The 22,739-nt window shown below is 40.4% G+C and overlaps 5 protein-coding genes across 6 annotated transcripts; 2 read left to right on the top strand and 3 right to left on the bottom strand.

Moving 5' to 3' along the window:
* Positions 1-4,039: 4,039 nt before the first annotated feature.
* Positions 4,040-6,437, bottom strand: LOC113210688 (rRNA 2'-O-methyltransferase fibrillarin). The gene is made up of 6 exons (XM_026428791.2): positions 6,271-6,437; positions 5,557-5,796; positions 5,327-5,469; positions 5,065-5,238; positions 4,732-4,977; positions 4,040-4,650 (listed from the first exon to the last, which is right to left on the bottom strand). Exons 1-6 carry the CDS (start codon positions 6,281-6,283, stop codon positions 4,477-4,479), a joined length of 990 nt encoding a protein of 329 aa, XP_026284576.1. The 5' UTR covers positions 6,284-6,437; the 3' UTR covers positions 4,040-4,476.
* Positions 6,438-6,733: 296 nt separating this feature from the next.
* LOC113210683 (centromere protein J) lies at positions 6,734-11,727 on the top strand. The gene is made up of 11 exons (XM_026428787.2): positions 6,734-6,932; positions 7,063-7,177; positions 7,264-7,319; positions 7,411-8,178; positions 8,249-9,109; positions 9,198-9,407; positions 9,496-9,636; positions 9,715-10,258; positions 10,355-10,670; positions 10,757-10,955; positions 11,086-11,727. The coding sequence occupies exons 2-11, from the start codon at positions 7,063-7,065 to the stop codon at positions 11,218-11,220; spliced, it is 3,345 nt and encodes a 1,114-aa protein (XP_026284572.1). The 5' UTR covers positions 6,734-6,932; the 3' UTR covers positions 11,221-11,727.
* On the bottom strand, positions 11,652-13,414 carry LOC113210684 (39S ribosomal protein L44, mitochondrial). The gene is made up of 7 exons (XM_026428788.2): positions 13,260-13,414; positions 12,981-13,104; positions 12,812-12,898; positions 12,555-12,725; positions 12,385-12,469; positions 11,995-12,298; positions 11,652-11,902 (listed from the first exon to the last, which is right to left on the bottom strand). The coding sequence occupies exons 1-7, from the start codon at positions 13,336-13,338 to the stop codon at positions 11,718-11,720; spliced, it is 1,035 nt and encodes a 344-aa protein (XP_026284573.2). The 5' UTR covers positions 13,339-13,414; the 3' UTR covers positions 11,652-11,717.
* Positions 13,415-13,627: 213 nt separating this feature from the next.
* Positions 13,628-20,449, bottom strand: LOC113210690 (uncharacterized). 2 transcript variants are annotated; one of them, XM_026428793.2, is made up of 24 exons: positions 20,153-20,447; positions 19,832-19,913; positions 19,409-19,746; positions 19,224-19,331; positions 19,097-19,134; positions 18,402-19,009; positions 18,209-18,329; positions 17,883-18,101; positions 17,427-17,642; positions 17,237-17,317; positions 17,012-17,137; positions 16,829-16,903; positions 16,607-16,714; positions 16,416-16,514; positions 16,251-16,319; positions 16,078-16,143; positions 15,968-15,997; positions 15,737-15,859; positions 15,449-15,634; positions 15,054-15,293; positions 14,831-14,971; positions 14,455-14,762; positions 14,202-14,292; positions 13,628-14,118 (listed from the first exon to the last, which is right to left on the bottom strand). In XM_026428793.2, the coding sequence occupies exons 1-24, from the start codon at positions 20,182-20,184 to the stop codon at positions 14,048-14,050; spliced, it is 3,576 nt and encodes a 1,191-aa protein (XP_026284578.1). In that variant the 5' UTR covers positions 20,185-20,447; the 3' UTR covers positions 13,628-14,047. The 2 variants fall into 2 exon arrangements, with proteins under 2 accessions (XP_026284578.1, XP_026284577.1); XM_026428792.2 differs by having other exon boundaries at positions 18,209-19,009; positions 20,153-20,449.
* A 127-nt stretch (positions 20,450-20,576) lies between these two features.
* LOC113210691 (26S proteasome non-ATPase regulatory subunit 7) lies at positions 20,577-22,272 on the top strand. The gene is made up of 5 exons (XM_026428794.2): positions 20,577-20,828; positions 21,091-21,183; positions 21,296-21,474; positions 21,577-21,780; positions 21,866-22,272. Exons 1-5 carry the CDS (start codon positions 20,654-20,656, stop codon positions 22,211-22,213), a joined length of 999 nt encoding a protein of 332 aa, XP_026284579.1. The 5' UTR covers positions 20,577-20,653; the 3' UTR covers positions 22,214-22,272.
* Positions 22,273-22,739: the final 467 nt, after the last annotated feature.

Genomic DNA, 22,739 nt, shown 5'->3' with positions numbered 1-22,739 from the left:
AGCCGACAATGGGCGCGCTCTATTGGAGGGGATGACGCCTCTGGGGGGCGATTATTTGCAATCGCCGCCCGTTTTGTTATCGATCGTAATTGACTTGTTATTGGATTGATTCGGCGCGCTCCGCCGGTCCATCAGATGAGTGTGTTGTTGTTGTGGATGACGCGGGGGTGAAGCGCGCTTGCGGAGGGCTATCAGAAAGCTACCCCGGAAGCGCCCTCTAAACCAGTCGTCACAACAGGGTGAGCTGGTAGTATGGTGTAGCCGGAAGGGTGGTAAAGGGGACGTCTTCCTGAGAGCTCTCTCGTCGCGTTTGTAAAAAAACATCTACTTATTTGTTTATGAAAAGGGCCCTCGGCTTCAGCGAATGTAGTAGTAGTATTTCGATTGAATATGTCATGGGGCATTTTCACTGTGTATTTCGTGCCGCGCGTCCTCAGCGAGGATGCTAAGAGAAAGGGAAGGGGGTGGGTGGGGGGGAGGGGATGTGGACCAGAGAGATAAAGGTGAGGGGAAGGGGGGAAGCGGGGGGAGGAAGGTCTTCCCTCCTCGACGACGACGGTTCCGCCCCGGCGGCGGCCCCCGCCCGCGCTGCCGATGGGTTGACGACGGTTGATGGTTTGATGGCCCGAAGTGTCCGATGGGACGTCCCTTAGTGTCTCCGGCCACGACATGTTCGCCAGTGTCGGGAGGGCGGCCCGGCAGCGGCGGCCCCCCGTGGAGGGATGGAGCTGTGCAAACACCGCGAGCCCGGCCAGCACAGCACGGTCTGGTCGATGGTCGTCGCATCGAGAGGGTCTCCGGGTCGCGAAAACCATTAACCCCCACGTTCACGGGCAAATATTTTTAATATTTTGACCTACATCGAGCAAAAAATTATGTGGGCCGAATTTTTCGTGTCTCGTGATTCGCGTTTCTACACGACGAATTTTTGTTTCCTTTTTCGGCACGAAATAAAGAAAAACAAAGTCGCTGTGGTGCAAAAAGAGAGCGAAGCAAGGGAGGCAGGTGGTCTGTTTATGTTACCACACTTTGCTCTCTCCGCGAGGTGCTCTCTCGCCTTTTAACACGACCTCGAATTTTACTACCCTTCTTCGATTTGGTATTTACCCAGTTTTATTGCCCCTTCGCCCGCCCCGTCGTCCGTCGGATGGGGTGGGATGGGACGTAGCAAGGAGGGAAAGGGGGGGGGGGGTCGCGTGTCGAAGGCTCACTGGGAGCAGGACGGGGAGAGGGGGAGGGGACTCGTACATTTCACGAGCTAATAGAAACCTACTGGCAGCGGCAGCGTGCAGCGCCCCCGCAGAGGGAAGTGCCAGCCCGCAGCCCGGGGGCCGTCGTCAGTGGCCGCACCCCTTGAAAGGGACTGAAAGAAACCCACTGAGGCCACAGACGTTTCAAGACCGGTTCATACCAGGTGGCTGATTGACCCCGCTCACTTCTGTAGTCATGCTGTACCGCACGCACGAGAGGCGGGCGGGCTTGCCTATCGCCCCTGTCCACTGCGCCTTACGGGCCGAGCGAGTAGGCAACCCACCCGCCCGAGTGCGTACAGTACAGCATGACTAAAGAAGTGAACGAGGTTAATCAGTCACCTGGTATACTGCAATAATCGGGTTTGACACTTCATCCATACTTGCAAGTCTCTGCCCAGCCCAGAATTCATATTCCGTATAAAATTTTCCGAAAAAGCCAAAGTTAACGTTCGGTCACCTGCGGCACAGATGACCGTCGATTTTTCACTCGATGCTGCTGTGTCCGGATTTCGTAATTGGGAGCAATCGCCTAATTGATGTTTTGTTGTCGATAAAGTCGGTTTACTGCCCGTCTCACGTCCATGGGGGCGGCCGTCGTCATGACGAAGCAGTAAACATTTTTTTTAGAGCATATCGGGGGAGGCAGAAAGGACAGAGAGAGGGACATGTGCGGTCGTGGAGCCCAGCAAGATTGTGTGGGGGCGGGGAGGGGGCGGGAGTGGGGGGTGGTGACAGGGTGCGCTCCTCTCGCGACGATAATCCCACACGCTATGGAGGTTTATGGGCCCCCGCCTCCTTCTGCTGGTCATTTTGGTCGACCTCCTCGGGTCCTGCACCATTGCCACCCCCCTCCCTCTCCCCCCATCTCCACTTCCGCCCTTCCCTCCCCTTTCCAGTCATTTGCGTCCTTCATCATTAAGGTCGTCTGCAGGGGATTGGCTATTGACAGCGCCCGGGGGCGCTAAGCACAACGGACGCTCGCTCTACTCGCCGGAGGAGCGCTTTCGCAAGGCCTCTCCCCCTCCGCCGCCTCCCCTCACGGCTGCGGTCGCACGGCACCGCCGCCCGGCACGGTAGGCCCCTCGCGAGCAGCGGCCCGACCCCGGGCTTAACGCCAGGCAAAGGTGTACGCACGCGGGGACATCGGAATCGGAAGTACCCGGGTTCCCTTTTTCCCAGCTGGAAAGACCTCACCTCCGCCCCGAGCTACGACTGTCCTTTTGGGTGGAATGCCTCCCCGCCCCTTCCGCCCCGCTGGAAATACCAGCGTCGTATCGTCTCTGGCCCCGCCGCGCCAACGACGGCCCGGTGGCTTCTCTCCGAACGGCCGAATGGCCCCATTGTTCTGGTCGGATGGCGATGGCGAGGCGAGATGCGAGACGGCGGGGATCTTGACGTTTCATCGAGCCAGACTCGACTCAAATCAAATCAAATCACATCGCAACAACAAGGCGATCTTCTCGGCGGTCCCGGCTCAGTGCGCCGGGGTGGCCACCGCCGCAAAGTCCCCCCTCATCCCCTCCCGCCCGCCAATAGTTGTCGGCCCCCGCCCGCCCGGTCGCGGCGCACCCTCTCCGTCTCCCCCTCTCGCTCGCACGCCTTATATCGCGGGGGCGCAATCCCGGGGCGCCGCGGCAAATGGCTGGGCGCCCGCTGTTTGGCGCGTCCTTAATGAAAATCGATGTTGTCAGCCCGGTCGGCCCGGCCGGCCCGGTCAGAGAGAGGAGGGCGCCTCGCTCATCGCGCCTCCCGCCGCTCTCATGAGCACCCTCGCAGCACTACCTCGCCTCGCGGCGCGGGGCGGGGCGGGCGTCGCGCAGAAGGGTTGAGAGAAAGTGTCTTGCCCCGGCCTGGCCCGGCCAGCCGCCACCCCCCCCCCCCTCCCGCCACAAACTTCGCTTTTGATTGAGACAATAAAGAGCCATGGTCCTTTTGCCCCACCACCACCACCACCACACACGTGCAGCTGATGGCCCCGCCAAGGTCTGCACTGTTTCTCCCGGTTTCACGACGCCCACGTGGAAAGCCTAAGTGCCGATGGGCCCGCCGCCCCCGCCGCCGCCCCCGCCACGCGTGCGAGGCGTAAAGCGCGGATTTTGGTCACACAGAGGTTTCGTGATGACACGGCCACTCTCGCCCTCGGTCTAGATGGTCCAGAGGTCTTGAGCAGGGGCGACCGTACTTTTATTGTCAGAAAGGCGTCCAAGCCGCCGCCGCCGCCGCCGCCGCCGCCGCCGCCGCCGCCCCCCCCTCCGCATTCATGTGAAAACTAAGTGCTCCTAAAGGTACTCACAACAGTGATGGATTGCCGGGGGCTCTTCCGCGAAACGAACCGGAGACCAACACAAACCGACCAAACCCGTGGGCGTAGGTACGGGTAGCGTCGTCCGCAGTGTACGCAGAGGCAGCAAGGGGGAAGGGGGGTGGGGGGGTTACTCCCCGGGGCCTGTTCAGTGCAATGAGGCAGACTGTTTTAACAAGACGCCGGACGCCGGCCACCGCCGAACATCCCCTCACCCAATAGGGGCACCAGATGGATAAAAAAAAATATAGATATATGCCCAATCGAGGCCTTTTGGCCAGGGGCCAGAGGCGCGGACACCGGCACAGGTAGCCAGAGTAGTAAACGCAGTTTGAGTAATTGTCAAGATCCAAGACTTCAAGATATTGTTCGTGCAATATTTCCGTCACGAACGCCAGAACAAGTGCTGCGAGCCAAAAGCAAAGCAATCACTGAGACTGATTTATGAACAGTCGAATACTTAAGGAAAAGTTAAACACAAATATTTGTTTGGCCATTCTTTTTAGCTCGCCCTTTTATTTATAATATAAAACTTCAAAACAATTCTCCTGGCTTCCTTAAATCCTTCTCAATCACAGACAAGATTTGAAGCACCAATATATATACATTCACAGTACATATGATGAAACTAAAGCAGAACAAAGTCATTGTTAGAAAATGAGAAAAAAAAACTACAGAAAAGAAAATAGCATTTTCTGCACATTTGATACACCACGGTAAATCTCAAAATCAAAACATAACCAAAGCCATCAAAATGGCTAATAAAATTTACTGACGTGGCAAGTCCACAGTAACAATTAGAGCATTCATAGCTAAACTCAATACGTTTAGGAAAGACAGCAATGCCAGATGAAGTGTACTTGTGATGGCACAAAGACAACACAATCAAGATTTTACAAGTTTAAGAAAGGAATGAGATAACTACGAACCAGCGTTTTTGGCCGGTGGTCTGTAAACTCCTACAACAACTGCATGATCTCGTTCATAAGGTTCAAGGGTCAACTGCTCCTTGGGTTTAAGTTTGTCTGCCTGAAGTTTCTTGACCTCTTCAGCAAATACAGCCTCAGGTGCTGCAGTGGAGTCAATGCAATTTGCCTACAAAATTGAAAATAGTTTAATAGATGAAAATGGGTAAATAAAAAAATAAAAATAAAGTGTATGGCTTTTAAAACTTACCTTAATAGAAATAACAAAGTGGCCTCCATTTTTCAAGAAATACTGAGCATTTAGAGCAACAATACGGGCCTGATCAGGTTGAGCAACATCAGCAAACACTGTGTCAACCATTCCAACAAGCATTCTATATTTGTGTGGATGTCTGGCATCTTCAATAATGGGAATGATATTTGTTCTCTTTTTGGCAACATTAATTAAATCTCTTCCTGATCTGTGGGAGAACTCTACAGCATAGACGAGACCTTCCTACAATGAAACAAACAAGTTGAATTAGTTCCAAAGTTTAAAATTATCTACTAATGGAAACAGAAAAGGAACACAAAAGAAACTTACAGGTCCAACAACATCAGACACATGTGAAACTGTGGTGCCAGAAGCAGCTCCAAGGTACAAAACTTTTGAACCTGGTGGCATGTGAATCTGATCCACTCCACCAAGGATAGCAGCAGCCAACTTGGATCGGAAAGGATTCCATACTCTGTATTCAATTTTGTCTGCTCCCTCATTCTGGGGGGAAATAAAGCGACATTAGAAAATCAGGCGTGTCCCGAACTAGTCAATAAAAGATCCTGAACCTCATTTCACTTCAAACTACCTCAACTTGTATTCTCTTTTCACCATACACAGCATCCCCAGGAGCCATATTGATAGTTACGAGGGCATCTTCTTTACCACGGGCGATGAAGACACCTTCATGACGATGAGGTTCAATGATAACTTGCTTGCCACCTCTCATGCCTGGACACGACATTATATTAGCATACAATAAACAAATCATAAAGCCATAAGAAACATTAGTAAACACAGGTCAAATCTGAAACTTACCACCTCCGCCACCTCCACGGCCTCGTCCTCCACGACCGCCACCACCACGTCCTCCAAATCCTCCGCGGCCGCCACCACCACGGCCGGGGCTCTTAAAACCTCCACGATCTCCACCACCGCGGCCACCTCCAAATCCTCCACGGTCACCACCGCCGCGGCCACCGCCGAACCCCCGGCCACCTCCACGGCCACCTCCGAACCCCCGGCCACCACCACCACGACCTCCAGCAGGAGAGAATCCTGCAAAGATAAGAGATGATTATTTAAGGTACCAAAAATGCATCGATTTCGAAATAACCTCGTTCTTTTTCAAGGTTCCAGTTTGGAACACAATGCCGATGAGCTACAGAAAACGTAATGAAATACAAAATAACACAAAAATATAAGCCATTATAAGGTGGACGGCATCCTGCACCTGAGGATTGCATGTGAGTTGGAGGTTATGAAGATAAGACTCGAAAATAAACAAAAGCGAATAAGATATGCGGCAAGAGCCGTGATACTGTAAGATGGAAATTTAATAAGATGCACCAAATTGAAAAGCCTCCCCGATGGAGCAATGTTTTCCAAAATATCGATTATTAGAGGTCCACCACATGGTGCAACGCATGTGCCCGGCGAACGACGCCAGGCATGGTCACGAACTATATGGGAGAAATTGAATAATCTCGGCGTTGAAATCGTTCAAATAAACGGAAGAAACGCCTGACATACCTGGACGACCCATGACGACTTCTATGCCTTCAAAAGTATTTGATTAGAACTAAATTATCTTCTTGGCCAGGCAAAGCGTTGCAGCTAGCCAACACCAAACACCACACCGACCACACGACCACACGCGCTTCCCCCACTCTCCCACTAGCACAAGCACAAATGTGTGATGCCGGAAATGAATAACCAAGGTAAACAACTACCAGCTTCACCAACCTGTAGTTAGATAGAAAACTCTAGCTGGCATTCGTTACATAATAATCGTAAAAGAAATCAACTTTCATCCAAACTAGTTGATTTTCATTTTAAAACAAGAAATAAAACATCAAATCCTTTATTGACGCCGGAAACTTGTGTGAATCCTACCGAAAGCGTTTTAATTTTGTCAGTCAGATTGGTACTCTGACGTCTTTTTAAATTTCTCATACAGTAAAAGCGTATGAAAAATTCTAAGTAGCCAGTTTAGTTTTGGCGGTTCAATGCCGAGCCGAACTGTCGTTTGTAAACGTAAACAATCTCCAAGAACTGCTACTTGTCAAAGCAGTTTTCTGGAAACGCTGAAAGAATCTGGCTCAATTCCCCATGGACAACAAATTTTGATCTCGTATCTGTCTTTAATGTCTCGAGCTCAATTAAAAATGTATTAATTTTTTTAAGATTGCAAGGTAAGGAATGTGGCAATGTATTAACTATTTTGTTAGTTTGTAGGAAGTTTGTTTATTTCCTTGTAGTTAAATTCATTAGAATTTTTTATTCTGATTAGTTGCTCATTTTTTTCTTGGTCCGCTGTTATAGATGACATCGTATTTAGGAGGCGGGCTTGCGTCTTTGGATCGATGGGAAGGTCTGAAAGAATGGCATCGAAGACATCAAAGTATTTTAGGAGAGACCTTAGGCAGAGAAACGACAGGTTTGACGATGTGTATTTGGTATGCTAGAATTCTTGGTTTTTCATTTCTAAAGAGTCAGTCTAATATCAATTTATCCATGTTTCAGGACAGACAAATCAAATCCAGGATTTTTCTTCAGATAATAGTAGCTTTGCACTTAAGGTATCTAACTAAATATTTCTATCCTACCTGAAACCATGCAATATTATTCTGTCATATTTTTAAAATCATTTCCCTTTGCTGTTTATTTTAGGATGCTTTTAAACCTGACGATGTTTCAATGGAAGTAGATTTATTGGCTCCACCTGCCGTCAAGCACGACCTCTCCATCATTCCAGAAGCAGATGAGGATTCTCGCTCCAGAGACGGAGACAGAGACACCAGGAGTAAACAAGAAAAACAATTAGACTTAATTGTAAATAAGAAGGGCGGAAGTGGCAGTGGAACAATTAAATTTACTGAAGGAAACAAGAAGCACACAGAAAACTTGAGCCAAGACTCCAACAAAGTGGTGAAGAGACCTTTTCTTCGGAGAGGTCAAGGACTTTTAAAATATCGATTACAACCTGATGATTTAAAGAAACCTTATCAAACTGGTTCCTCTAAGCCAAATACTGTTCAGAACAGGAAAAGCAATCCAAAACCTAGTAACTTCTCTATGAGACAAGTATCAAGTAATGCTGCACGACCTACAAAACCAGTGAATGAAGGACAATATAATTCAACCAAAACATCAAAATCTGATGACTTGTCAGCTCCTGTACAGCGTCTGGTTCTCTCCATCCCTTCTCAAAAAGCCAGCAGTGTTGATATTGGTACCTGGTCTCAAGTCTTTGAAGCAGAGGAGAAACCTTCATCAGTTAGTGCTCCAGAGAATGTTCCTAGATATTACAAAGATCCACAATTAAACAAAGAAGATAGATTTAGATCCATTTTGACAAGAACTGAGCCCCAGAAATCAAGAGGTAATATGTCGCCCGTGAAAAAAGTAACAATTTCAAAACCAGATTCATCCCCAGAGGTAAGTTCTTAACCGAAATTTTTCCCTCATTCTTCTCTTATTTATCTAATTCATTTATCTGAATTTGCAGGAAGATCAAGAATCTTTGGCAGCATACTTGGATTTAGAGCAACATGTTGGAAATGCAAGTTTCTGTTCAACATCTTCTAAAGTGGACAGACTCATCGCAAAGTCGTCTAAAATTGCTCTTCATCAATCCAATCCAGATGCAATAACTCAGTCAAAACAATTATCACCTATAAAAACAGGGCGCAAATTTGTATGCAGTGCAAAAGATAATAATAGCTTATCTGAAGACCATCACACAATGTGGTCTGTTTCTGACCTAGAAAATTTAATTAAGTCTCGTGCTCGACGTTCAGGATCTCTTCTTAAACCACAGAGTCAAGAATTGGACTCTGACATATCTGAAAAAGCACAATTAAATAGTGTTGAAAATCTACCTTTTATGAGATCTGATGATAAGGAGCTTTGTGAGTCATCTCAAGCACAACCTGTTTCTCAAAATGTTGATTGGATGCTTGAAATTTTGGGACCAGCTAGAAAACCCCACCTCATGAAGACAATGTCAAGCATAGACCTTGATAGCAGTCTTATAAAAAACGCTCTTTCTAAAGAATCGGTTGAAAATGTTGAATCAGATTCTGATTCCAGTTTGTCTGACAGTTCTTCAGAAGAAGAGAGTGAAGAGGAAATATCGACCAGAATGAAGACATCTAATATCTCAGAGCAATCCATTCAAGTTATGGAATCCCCTGTAGCTGTCAAAGAAACATCTCCCCAAAAACCTTTCAAGTTAATGAATGATGCGAACCTCGAAGAAATAAATCACCAAATTGAATCTCACCTCTCTGATTTAAAAAAAGAAATTGAAACTTTACAGTCAGCTAAGAATAAATCACAAAAGTACACTACCTCATTGGAAAAAAAGGTACTTGTAGTTAAACTTTTGACACTAGACCTTCATTAGAAACTTTAATATTTTAAAATTGCAACATTTTAAAATTATTTACTTTTAGGTTCAAGAGTTGGAGAACAGATTAATGATTGATACTCGATCTTTCAATAAACGGTTAGAAGATGAGAGGGAAGCTGCTGCCAAGAGGCTTTCTGAAGAACTAGGGAAATTTTCTAAAGAGAAGCAAGCTCTGCAGAGAACCTTACGGGAAGAACGTAGGAAGGCACCAGATCCTATAACCCATCAGGAAGTGCTGCGTCTAAAACAAGAGGTAAAGTTACTGGAATATAAAATTGTCATAGCTCAGGTTAAAGCAAAGAAAACGAAGTCTTTATATCTACTTAATATTTACTTAAAAGATTGCAGACTGGGAGGAGAGATGGAGAACAGACCGTGCCAAAGCAAGAGGTCTTGAAAGTAATCTCAGGATTCAAATCACCAATTTGAAGAGAGAAAATGATAAACTAAAAGAAGACAATAGTAAATTAAAACGAGAGAAGGTAAGTACATAGAAAAGTCTGTGCATTGCTTATACTTTCCAGCTCTTAAATTTTTTTATGAACTGTTATTTTTGCAAGGAAACTGCTGTAAACACAGCCAAGGCCAAGGCTTCTTCAAACACTCGAGTCATCAATTCGATTGCTCAACAACTTGGGAGTGTCAAACCAAAGGTAACAGTTGTTAGAGAAGAGAATTCAAAATTTGGCAAGCAACCGAAAGGTTCAGCATATAATCTTAAGTCAGGTAAAGACACTAGTAATCATAAGGCACAAACTACTATAGAGAGTTTCCCAAATGTTCCTCATAAATCAAATGAGTGGTCGACTGATGAAGAAGTAGACCTTGGCAAAGAGACATCTGATGATGATGTGGGTGGTGATAGTGACTGTGAATTAGATGCTGCTGGAAAGTCATTGCAATCTCGTATATCTCTCTTGAGAAATGGCAAAGCAGATTCTCTTAAGGCTTCCTCTTTGGAGTGTGAACCCTTTGACCTAGATGAAGCTCAAGCAAAATATGATGCTATTTTTGGAAAAAGTGGTATTGATGCAGAAATAACAACTGGAAATAAAGGAAGTCCGCCAAGTCTACCACCAACTCTGGAACCACTTCATTCTTCAGGTAATCATTTTGTGTAACATTAATGCATTAATTTTCCATTGTTCATAGTCCTCTTTTGATTAGAAACTCCTCACATAGCCTTTCTGTGGTTGTCAGGAAATCATATTTCATCTTCAAGTACATATGAAACTGAGAAATTTATGAGATCAATACATCATCCCGACGGTAAACTAGAACAGGTAAAAGAAAATGGCACAAAAATTATAACTCACCCAGATGGCACCTGGACACGCCACAGCTCAAGTGGAAGTGTAATGACAGTTCCTCCTAGTGGTTGGCCAGTTCATATTTCATATTTTAATGGGGATCAATTGGAGAAACTAAGTGATGGTACCACCCACTATTTCTATGCCAAGACAAATGTATGGCAGACTACATACCCCGATGGTCATGAAGAACTCAGGTACCCAAGGTATTAAATTTTGCTAAACACAATGTTTTGAGGTAAATAGAAAATAAATGTACCTCTAATACCGTTTTTATCTTTTTTTAAATTAGTGGTCAAGTTGAGCAAAGGGAGAAATCTGGCTCTGTAAAGGTTCTTCTTCCAGACGCTGACAGACGAAGAAATGGTAAAGAACATGAAAGTGATTTGACTTCTTCTGCAAACGGAATAGCTGTGGAACAACTTCCTAATGGAGACTCTATTATTCTACTGCCTAATGGAGAAAAAGAACTTCATACTAGGGACTACATGGTCAGTGAACTATTCTTATTAGTTACATTTATTCTATTATATTTTTAAATATACCTACGTGTTCTTTTCTCAGTGCAGAACAATAACTGCTATAAGCAGTACTACAGTTTTGTTTTGTGAAATGTTTCAGAGAAAGGACTTCTTAGATGGAACTGTCAAATTTATGTACAAAGATGGGAGCCAAGAAACCAAATATCCAAGTGGAAGAATACGAATAAAAGATGCTCACGGCAACCTAGTGAAAGACACAGGTCTAACATTTTAAGTTGTGAAACTTTGCTCTTATGTTCTTAGTTATGTGGTTTTTACAAATGTACTTTATTTAAACATGTTAGCAATTTCTATTTTTATTCAGTGAACTAGTTTGACTTGTAAGATCATGTTCCTCTCTACATGACTACAAGCCAAACTAGTTTACATAACTTGTATATTGCAAGATTCCTCCAAGCCTGTGATAATTGGAATACTTGCCAATTGGACAAATGCACAATTTTTCTCTTCAGTTAGGGTTAAATTGTCTTTAGCCATAACTACATTGTTAAGAACTTAAGAGAGCATGAAGGGGCAAGTTGACATAAATATTTACTGCAATGGTACCCTGTGCTTTGCCTCACTTAGTCGCTAGAGCAGAAGACTTGCTACACAATTTCAATTTTAACAAACATTGATATAGGTAAAAAAAAAGTGTTCAACAAGTTGTATTGAAGTATTTTAATTTTATTAGATGTATTTAACAATAGCTTATATCAAATAGAGTTTTACTTATCTGCAACTTATCTTTTCCCTTGTCCACTCAGATCCTGGCACATTAGTTTGGTTGTTACTCAAGACTTGTCCTACATCTAATTGATAAGGAAACTGAAATACTGCGTCAGGAACACCCCACATTTTCCATAAAACACTTAAAGAAGCGTTGTCAAGTGCATCTTTAACTGATTCTCCATCACCTGTAGAGAAATGATTTATGACATTAGGAGGCAAAATAAGTAAACAGCACTATTACATCTCAAAAATTATCTTTTTCAGAAAAGAAATGTACCTGTCCCTATGTGTTTCTTTTCTGAGTATATTCCAACTCTGTATGATGGAATAATTGTATTTATTCCCACATGTGAGATTAGTCTTGGTTCTGGTGGCTCTTTCCCTTCCCTCAAAAATATCTCCCTCAACGTTTCAAATTTGTTTTCAGGCATAATGAGGGCATTAATATCTTGACCACTAAGAGAAGCTATGATAAAGTCACGAACAAATAATGCACCTCGTTCTTGACCACTGCTTTCTTCTATTGCACCAATTAAGGCATAAAATGTAGATACTCGAGTTTGTATTTCAGTAGGGAATTCCTGAAAAATTATTGGCACAGCACAGTTAAAATTATTTAATTGCTATTCATGGAACAAGCTTTGAAAATTCATAAAAGTAAACTTACTGATGTAAGGATGAGTTCATCAGCTCCTATGTTAGAAATAATATTTGCAACACTTTCTGGTTTCAGTAAATGATCTCTAATGCTCCTAATTAGATAAGATTGTATTAAATTAGAGAATTAAAAGTAAGGGAGCAAGCTTTAGAAAGGAAATTAAGTACGAATATACTCACTGTATGTTTTCCTCTGGTAGGCAAGGTAGGGCAGTGCGTAAATAACGAGCAACAAAGTCTCTAGAAAGCTCTTCACCTTTCTCTGCTAAAGATCTATTGTCTTCCAAAACGCGATCAGGATCATCAAGTCCTAGATCTTTTTGTGTGGCTTCTTGCTGTAAAACATAAGACCTAAAGAACAAAAATATTTAAATAAGTCAATGTTCGTTTAACTTTCAATTAGGGATGCATAGTTAGTAGACATGTTACCATGTTACCTTTGAGTAAACGCTCTTTCAAGAGAACCATTCATGAAGGTCTCACCAATCCGTTTGGAAAAAGCAAACAATTCAGACTTGTAATTCCTGTAAACAGATGACACAATTTATTCATCTTTTGATCAGGACCATCTCACTGACAACCCTGGAAATAAAAAAATATGTTTACCAATCCAAATATGTTCCTCGGTGTGCTTTCTTTTCTGGGCCAGCTTCTTGCTTCCGTTTAAACAGTTCCCTTATCATGTCAGCCCTTTCGTCTGACTGCTTCCTGCCATACACGGTTCGGACAACTGGAAAACAAAACCGACACCTTTCTATAAGAAATATTTGCTAACCTAAAAACTTTGGAAGTGAGTCCCATTTTTCGGATTAATTTAAACAACCCCACTGGTCATGTACGCTTGGAAAAGACACGAATATTGTTAACGACCAACAATTATATTACCTTGGTACTTGACGCATGATTTTTTGACGGAATTTCGGAATAACACTGAAGCCGCCAAACACCCCCGAATCGTCGCCATGTTGATAGCACGCTTTCTGCTTCTGCTTTCTAGCTGACCAACTGTGCACCCATGGAGTGGTACACTATTTACATCCATTTCTATTTTAATTACCAGACAGGCATCTTCTTCTCACACTTATTTTTTATTTATTGAGCTACTTTAAAAGTGAAATGTCTGTACTTTTTTCATTTTATAAAAACAACATGACCTGTCTTGTGTTTATGCGTTGGTATGAATCAGGCATTATGAGCGGGAAATTTGACCCAGAGAACAGAGAAATCTTGGGAAAAATGACAATTAGCTAGTATAAACTGTATTTGTTTTTATTGCAAAAATATAAATAATGTACAAAGCTATTACTTTAACATCATAGCATTTCATTTTATGTCAATTATAAATTAGATTACATTTCATATAATGGTCTTTTCTAGGAGAAATTAAATTACCAGATTGCATTGGATACACACATCACTAATCCTTGCTAGCGCACAAGAAAAAATAGCAATACAGAGATTACCATACTGAGCAGACAGATAAACACAATGACTGGTAATTGAAACAGGTTCAGATACATATGTCATCTGAACTAAGTTAAGTGCAGAGGTCAAAGCCCTATTCCTTTTAATAGAAAATTAATATATCCTATTAATTAACTCGCACTCTATGTACAGATTTTTAAAAAATTACTTTTTAAAGGCACTTAAAAACCATGAATATGACTGTAAAATCACATCTTACAAGTAACAACTACCAATTTTGCAGTAGAGTTGCTCATGTTGGTGATAATGTACTGGGTATCTAGAACAAAAGGGTGTGATTTAAATTAAGAAGATTGAGTTAAGGGAATTCAAAATCAAAGGACATGTGCAAGAAATATTTACCATGAGGCACAATAAAGAATGAACCTGGCGATAGTGTTGTTTTATCATTAGAACACTCATAACTGATGTCACCTTCCAATACATAAAATACCTGTAGCAGAAACCAATTTTATTCATTTAAAAAAAAAAACAAAAAAAACACACACACACATCAAAAAGAATACTTTTGCAATAACATTAGGAATCTAAATTCAGTGATACTTCAAGTTTAAAAAAAATTGTGCAGCAAATACTTGCAGAAGTAATTATTCACCTGATTGTGGTTGTGAAAAACTTTTTCATACTTTGCTGCAACACCTAGAGCAAGCATGTCTCCCTTTAGACCACTTCCTTGGACACACCTGAATTCTTGCATTTCATTTACAGAACAACTCAGGTCTTGCTTTACACTACTAATCAAAACATTCTTTAAGTCAGAGGATGGGCAAGATTCTAAGTTTTGAGAAGGGTTTTCAGATTCTGCTGATTTCATCTTTTTAAGTGCTTTCAAAATGTTTGGTTTACTTGACTTGGATACCTTCCGTTTTTGGCTCTTCGATTTTCTTCTCTCATTTTCATCATCTGTAAAAGTGCAATCAAAGATGAGTGCTAAAGAGCATTCTAAATAAGGAGGAAAGAATCATACATACCATCAAACAATGCTGGGGATTGTGTTGGATTGTACTGTTTACTTTTTACAAGACCTTCAAAATCATTATCAGTATTTCTTGATTTCTTTCCAAGCCAGTACATAGAAGGTGGCTTGCGGACGCGTTGAGAGTAGCGAGGTTCTGTCCAGATAGAACAGAGAAAAGTGTTATATTCTTGAAATGTGAACAGAAGATTTTATAATGGGTGCACATGAAAACCCACCTGTTACTTGCTGTTCATTGTCATTACTTGGTACTGATAGGTGGGTGTACCTCTCGTCTGTTTTTCTTCTGCTTGGTTGTTTGTTACCTTGTATTTTCATGGCTCTATTCTTTCTGTCCGTTCTAATATCTGAATTTTTAAGTTGCTTTGTCTCACTTTTATTTTGTGAACCAGTTTGCAAACATTGATCTTCCTCTGTTTGACTATCTTTCTTTAGATCTTCATTAAACAGGCCAATGTCTATAGTAAAAAAAAAAAACCATACATCAAACAATGCAGAAATACATATCCATTCTGTATTAGCATGCCACATATTGTCCACACACTCAAAATGCCAAGAGTGGATTTTTCATCAACATTATCTCTGGCTCATTCCAGATATGAATGATACTTACCATCGAAAACTGGGGTCTCATGAATATTCTCCACACAAATTCTGGCGTTCATTGGAGATATCTTCCTTTCCCTCTTTGTTTTCTCAGTTGATGTTTTCATATGACGAACATGGCCCTTAAAATTATGTAACCTTTTATTTTCACTAGACTTGTTACCTGATCCTGGTTTAGAAGACTGAGTTTTGACTACACAGAAAATAAATCAAAGATGAATGATAGAAACAAGCACATGATGTTGATGTATGATTTTGTAATTAGCAGCCACTAATGTCTGAAGTGTGCACACACCTGAACCGTCTTTTTCGGCAAAGGGATCACTATCAGAATCATCCCCCTTTGAGTTTCGTAGAGCTTCAATTTGCGCTTCTTTCCGTCGACGTATTTCTTTAACCCTGGAGCTTAAGTTGGAACCTGAACAAAAGGACATTAAACAAATAAATTAGTTTTCTTGAGTAAAATAATACATAATTTGATTACCAAGATTCAAATGTGCTAAAAGTTAATTGTCACAAGAATTACCTTTATGAAATCTAGTTGTCTTTTGCACATCTAAAGATAAAAAGGGATTATACCTTTCTTTAAAAATGAAAACAAAGAGCTTGTAACAGTAAGGATTATAAGCTACTCACTCTGCAAATTACCATCCGTTTTTAGCATCTTTGATTGTTTGTTCTCATCCTCAGATGACGACATTTCTAAGATTGATAATAAAACAAGAGTAAGTGAGAAAGAAAAAGAATGTTTAGAAAATTAATACAAAAACATTTGTTGAGTAAGAGGGCACAAATGACAAGCTACTAACTCCGCAAGGTACCATGCTTCTTTTTCTTCTTTGAGCGTTGATTCTCTTCCTCTGATGATGACATAATTTCTAAAATTGATGAAAACAGTGGTAAGAAAATTACAACCAATAAAATGGACAAAGGTTTTATTTTATTTTGAAAATAGATAGAAAAAGTCAACATACCTAATTCAAAATCATCATCGAAAGTCTTCTGCATCTCGAAAGGGTTTCTTGATAGAAAAACACCAACTTCAAGACTTGAGTCAGATAAAGTGTTAGGAGCTTAAATGAGAGTGAAAAAAAGTGTATTAGCCAATAGTTTAACATCAAAGCATACAAGAATTAATGAAACGCAAAATCACTTATTTCTTTACCTCTATTATCTGGTGGAATGTATTCATGTTCTTGATTTAAAGATTTATCAAATCTGATTTGATGAGATAAAATACCCTTCTGGGTTGCTTTAGAGTTGGTCCCAAAAGCTATGATAAAGGTAAATTTCCATTTTTTAATAATCAACATTATAAATGACTGAATGATTTTTTTAAAAAAATAGATGGATACAGTAGACGAAAAACAATATCAATCGTAAATACCTTCAGAATTTTTTACAGGTGATTGCAAGGGTACAGAAAACCTGAGTTTTCTGCCAAGAACTTTTGAATTACCACCTTAAAATGAGATTGAAATTGAATATAAAAGTGTTATCATGGGTAATATGACACTTTCATAACAGATACTTCAGTATTACTTTACTACTTATTTAATTCGTACTCTACCTAATGGTGCAGTGTCAATAATTTTGGGACTTTTCGTGACCCTTGATGAATTACTCTGATTTTCCCTTAGTTTTAAACTTTGAGCTCGTAACAAAATTCTTTCTTCTTCAGACGACGATACTCCTCCTAACATAACACAAGGCAACAAAGATATCTCAGCACAAATGAAAATACTAAATGTTTGATTTCTTAATTTAAAAAATCTATCATTGTAATCTGACAAACCATTGGAGTTTTCAGCTGTGTCTGGAGGTGTCTCAATTACAATATTAGTCTTTTCAGGAACAAGACTCGCACAAGTTTCACCTGAAAATAAAGGCTGGATTATCAGTAAACAAAGTCAGCTATACTGATACGAAAAATTAAAGACAAGTTCCTTAACAAAAGTTAAGAAAAGTTTAAAGAACAAACAGACCCTCAGGTGAAGGTTTATTCAAGATTTCAATTGTACTAGGTAGAATTGGTGTGGATGGAGAACAACCAACTCCAGACTTGTGAGAAATTTTACTTGTCTCAATCTTCTTTACACTGGGTTCCAGCGTATTACTTTCTGATATTAGAGAAGGGCGTTGAGATTCCACGTCTTGATGACATACATCTTCTGAAGGATTTATGTTTCTGTTGTCCTCCACTAATAGATAAATCAACAAAAATAAAATGATGAAGAGAGGATTCAAAAATAATTATCAGTTAGATAGATTAGGTACGTTGAGTTAAAGGAGAAAGACATAGAGATTCTAGTGCACACCAAGGTACATCTTCTGAGGGTCCCAGTTTCGGGTTTTCCTCTATTTCTATTAAAAAATAAACCTAATATGATATGACAATAAAAATCAGTAGTATTCCTAAACAGTTAAGTTTTAGAGTTTACCTTGCGATACGTTCTTGATGGGCTCTTCTTGTACCCTCTTACATCCTTCCCCACCTCCTAATTGGTCTCTCTCTACTGATTCAATTCTCTTGGGAGAAGCTTGATCTGATTGATCCTCATGATTTTGCGGAAAAGCAAAAGAAAAGACGTTTGCTTGTTTCAAGCAGTTATTTCCTATGTGAATTTCATAGGCAGACCGAAAGCAGAGTTTATTTCCTCCTGCATCATGGAAGATAGCATATTACACAGTTACATAATTAATACAATCACTCAAGAAAAGACAAAGCCTTCCCTTAAATTAATTTTTTTTAAAAAATATTCAGTACCTGGCATTTTGGCACTAGCACTGCCTTCCTCTGTAGGCGAATGACACTCTTCATTTGGTTGCTCAATGCAATCATTTACTTCTTTCCTTGATTTTGCCAAACAGTTTCTTTCCCCATCTCCCTGAATTGGTTGTCTTTCTATTAATTCAGTTCTCTTTAAAGATTGGTCATCAACCTTGAGACAGTTACTTACACCACTTTCAGATTTCTGGTCAATCCTGAGACAGCTACTCTCTTTTGCTGGAGACCCAGGATCAATTTCAACAACTTGTTTAGATGTTTTAGGTGGTGCAGGTTGCTCTAATGGTGTTTTACTGTTGATTTCTGGAACTTTTGGGACAGTTGTAACGTTGAGGGGGCTTACATTATTTTTTTGTAATCTACCGTGCAAGGATCTGTTGTCTTCTTGAACTGATTTCTGTACAACTTCTTGCGAAATTAGCCCTCTTGTGCTTCTCCTTACTGATGTCTTCTTGGATGGGTGTCCACTATCTTGTGAAGGGTGCTCCAATACTGATTTCTTACAAATCTGCACAACTTGCTCACATTTTTTTTCGTTCTGGGCAGGTGTAGTGCCTGTATAAGTTCCATGGCTCTTTCTAGTTCCTCTGCTACGACAGTTTACAGGCTTTGTAAAGCTATTTACCTTTTCTGTGCTTTTTTCTTTTAAACTACTTTGAGAATCATTGTAGGCATAGTCAGTGAATTGATCTTGGAAGGTTTTTGTGCCTCTAATGATGCCACCAGCATATTGTCTAGTGGTATCAGCTTGGTTCACAACTGACTGCAAAGGCACAATTCCTGAAAAATAATACAAGAAATTCAATGAAAATGTAAGTAACATCTGGAGCTATTATGCAAAAAGTAAACAAATATAAAATTACACACCTGGAAAGATGCCGGTTGTGTTTTCAAATTTTTTTTTACTAAATAGAAAATAAAAGTACAGTGATATAGTGATAAGTAGTTAAATGCAAATATCAATGAGGAAAGGAAATAACAAGATTAACAGTACCTAGGGTCAAGAAGCTGATCAAAAGCATCAACATCTTTAGTGGGGTTATTCCGCTTAACAACAAGGCTAGCAGTAGAATCAGCAAAAGGTGAAGTACCTTCCTGAAATCTGTACCGAATGAAATAAGTAAGCTGTTAACATATCACAAAGAATAAAATTATGACAACAAAATCCCACACACTTACCCATCATTATTAGTGCCATTAACTGTGGAAATAATTGGGGAGACCTTGAAAGATGGTATTCGTTTCACACTCATAAAAGGAGTGCTTGTAACTGGGATTAATGATCGTGAATTGCATTGCTTAGATTTCTTGCAAGTAGAAATTTTCGTGAAACTTGTGTGTGCATCCGTGTTTTTGAGAGTATTTTTGTCTGCACTTTTCCTTCCCCCCTTTTCTTTTGTACAATTTCCAACAGGACTTGTATTTACAGTGGAGGGAGTGGCAGCAAACCCTTCTGTGGGGTTACTTTGAGGTAATGCCGCTTCAGACGGGCCTTGAATTGAATTCTTTTCAGGTACCTGTGCGTTCAATGAGAATAATAACACCACATCTAAAATGATTCAAAACATTTTACAAATGGGAAAATGATAAATAACCGCTAACCTTGTTGTATAATGCATTCCAACTGTCATCCGAACCAGGATCAGATACTGCCAGGTCCTCTTTGAATCCATTTTTGTCCGATCTATGAGATATAAAAACAACTAAGATAAGTAATGATCAGGTTTGTTTTTTTTTATTTTTAAAAGAAAGCAGTGGAAGGGTTGACGGAATATAGAAGTAATAATTTGAAATCAAACTAGAAATATAGAGTACAATAGAGTAGACAACTACAACATAAGCCATGAAAACAAAATAGATTGAAATAAAATAGTCTAACTTGAATAGAAAGAAAGTCATTACAGGTTAAGGTCTCTCGCTTACCCTTTTTTATTAAAAATTCCGCCAAACTTCATGATTGATTTAACATCTAAATTAGATCCTCAGAAGAGTTGACAATCATTGTACCAGCACAATTCCAACTGGTATTTGTTGTTAAAACGCTTCTTAAACTTCGTTGTTGAAAGGAAAATTCACAACCCACAACAATAACAAATGTCGGCTCACATTCGAACTGCACACAACGGAAGACAGAACGCCAACATGTCATGTTAAATGTTTTCAAAAAATGGCTATTTAAAAAAATTTCTTTTCAATCTCACAAGAATTAAAAAGCAAAATTTTACTAATGTCTTTAGTATGACGACGTTTAAATAGCTATCCTGTTTTTCTATTCTTGTATAAAGCACGTTTTTGGAGTTTATAGTTTTACCGGTGACAAAAGAAGTGGAGCTGTTTTGGCAGTTCAAGGCGGCAGTAGCAGCCGAAGCCGAGCTCCGAGAAGACGTCTGATCAAACTGTTGTCTGTCAAGAACCGCTCCAAAAATGCCGAGTCAAGAGCCTGTGACTTCCAAAGTTGTGGTTCATCCACTAGTTTTGCTAAGTGTAGTTGATCACTTTAACCGTATGGGAAAAATTGGAAACCAAAAAAGAGTCGTTGGAGTTCTCTTGGGCTGCTGGCGAGCTAAAGGTGTCTTGGATGTATCCAACAGTTTTGCAGGTTAGTTGAAAAATCAAATCAGGGCAATCAAGTATACTAGCGTGTTTTCTTAGTAAATGTTCTCTTTAACTTAGCTGAATTTAATCATACTCTTGGGCCTTTCGCGCACCTGGTCACCATCCTCATGAAATAGCAATTTGACATTTGGCTGTATCATGGTTAACCTCAACAGTTTGAATGGGTGTCACTTTTAGAAAAAAAAAATCTTCCATCTTATGTGTTACTTCCTTTAATCATTGATTCTAATCTTTCTTGTTCTCAGTTCCGTTTGATGAAGACGACAAGGATAAATCTGTGTGGTTCCTTGACCATGACTATCTGGAGAATATGTATGGAATGTTCAAAAAAGTGAATGGTAAGGGACTTTTCAGTTTGGTTTGTTTTTCCTAGTTATATATCTTGTTTCTTTATGTGTAATCGATTGCAGATAGATTTTAATCTAAAATCTTGTTTGTATATTCTTCCAGCACGAGAGAAAGTTGTAGGCTGGTATCACACTGGCCCCAAATTACACCAAAATGACGTTGCAATCAATGAATTGGTTAGGAGGTACTGTCCAAACTCAGTTTTGGTCATTATTGATGCTGCCCCTAAGGATTTGGGCTTGCCCACTGAAGCTTACAGGGCTGTTGAAGAAGTTCATGATGTAAGTAACCTTATTATGTTCATGCTCATACTATTTATTGTCATCATTTTACGAATTGATCAAGTGCTGTTGTTAATGGTAACTATTCCATTCCTCATACAGGATGGCTCTCCTACAACCAAAACTTTTGAACATGTACCTAGTGAAATTGGTGCTGAAGAGGCTGAGGAAGTAGGTGTTGAGCATTTATTGCGTGACATTAAGGATACTACGGTTGGAACCTTATCACAGAGGATCACAAACCAGCTCTTGGGCCTGAAGGGCTTGCACCTTCAAATACAGGAAATCAGAAACTATCTTGTTCAGGTCTGTTAATTGAACTTGTATTATTTTCTCACTTTAAATTGTAAGGTGAAAGAACTATAACCAAAATGCTTTTCTAAAATTGCAGGTCACTGAAGGCAAGCTGCCAATCAACCACCAAATTGTGTACCAATTGCAAGATATTTTCAATTTACTCCCAGACGTTTCAAGGGACACATTTGTTGATTCACTTTACACCAAAACAAATGACCAGATGCTGGTGGTGTACCTTGCTTCACTTGTACGCTCCATTGTCGCCTTACACAATCTCATCAATAACAAATTGACTAATAGAGAATCTGAAAAGAAGGAAGTTACTGCAAAAAAAGAAGAAAGCAAGGAGAAAAAAGACAAAGAAGGCAAAGAGAAAGAAGATGACAAGGAGAAAGATAAGGATAAAGTGACACCTGCATCAAAGGATGATAAAAAGAAATAAATTGCAATGTTCTGAATTTTTGTAATTATTTTTAAGTAAATATAACTTATGTAATTTTCTATTTGTCACTAATTCTGACTCATATTACCTCATGGGACAAGACATTGAAACCAATGTATCAAAGTGGTTACACTGGTTTATTGAAGAGTATTTCATTTTTCGACTCAAGAAATACTTGATATTCCAGACGAAGGTTACAAAGAGTAACCAAACTGCAGTAAATACTTGCTTAATCACTGGTGTCTCAAAGAGGTATAAGTTCTAAGATTTTAATGGAAAGTTGGAACAGAGCGGTGAATCATTAAATGTGGGAAAAGTGAATTTATTGACTGTGATGGAATGTTATGGCAAGTGGTAATTATTCAGATATCTTGATTATATTTTACTTGCATGGAGTTGAGCTTCACAACTTCAATGGTGTCATGTTAACGTGTTGTTTTTAATTGGCAAGAGTGTATATAATTTTCATTAGGATGAGAGGATAAAGACTAGGAGAAATAAATTCAATCAAAATACTTACCAACTT

This window comes from Frankliniella occidentalis, unplaced genomic scaffold, assembly GCF_000697945.3.
Source record: "Frankliniella occidentalis isolate FOCC.00 unplaced genomic scaffold, Focc_3.1 Scaffold48, whole genome shotgun sequence".
NCBI classification, from domain to species: Eukaryota; Metazoa; Arthropoda; class Insecta; order Thysanoptera; family Thripidae; genus Frankliniella; species Frankliniella occidentalis.
This window is presented reverse-complemented; position numbering and strand designations above follow the sequence as displayed.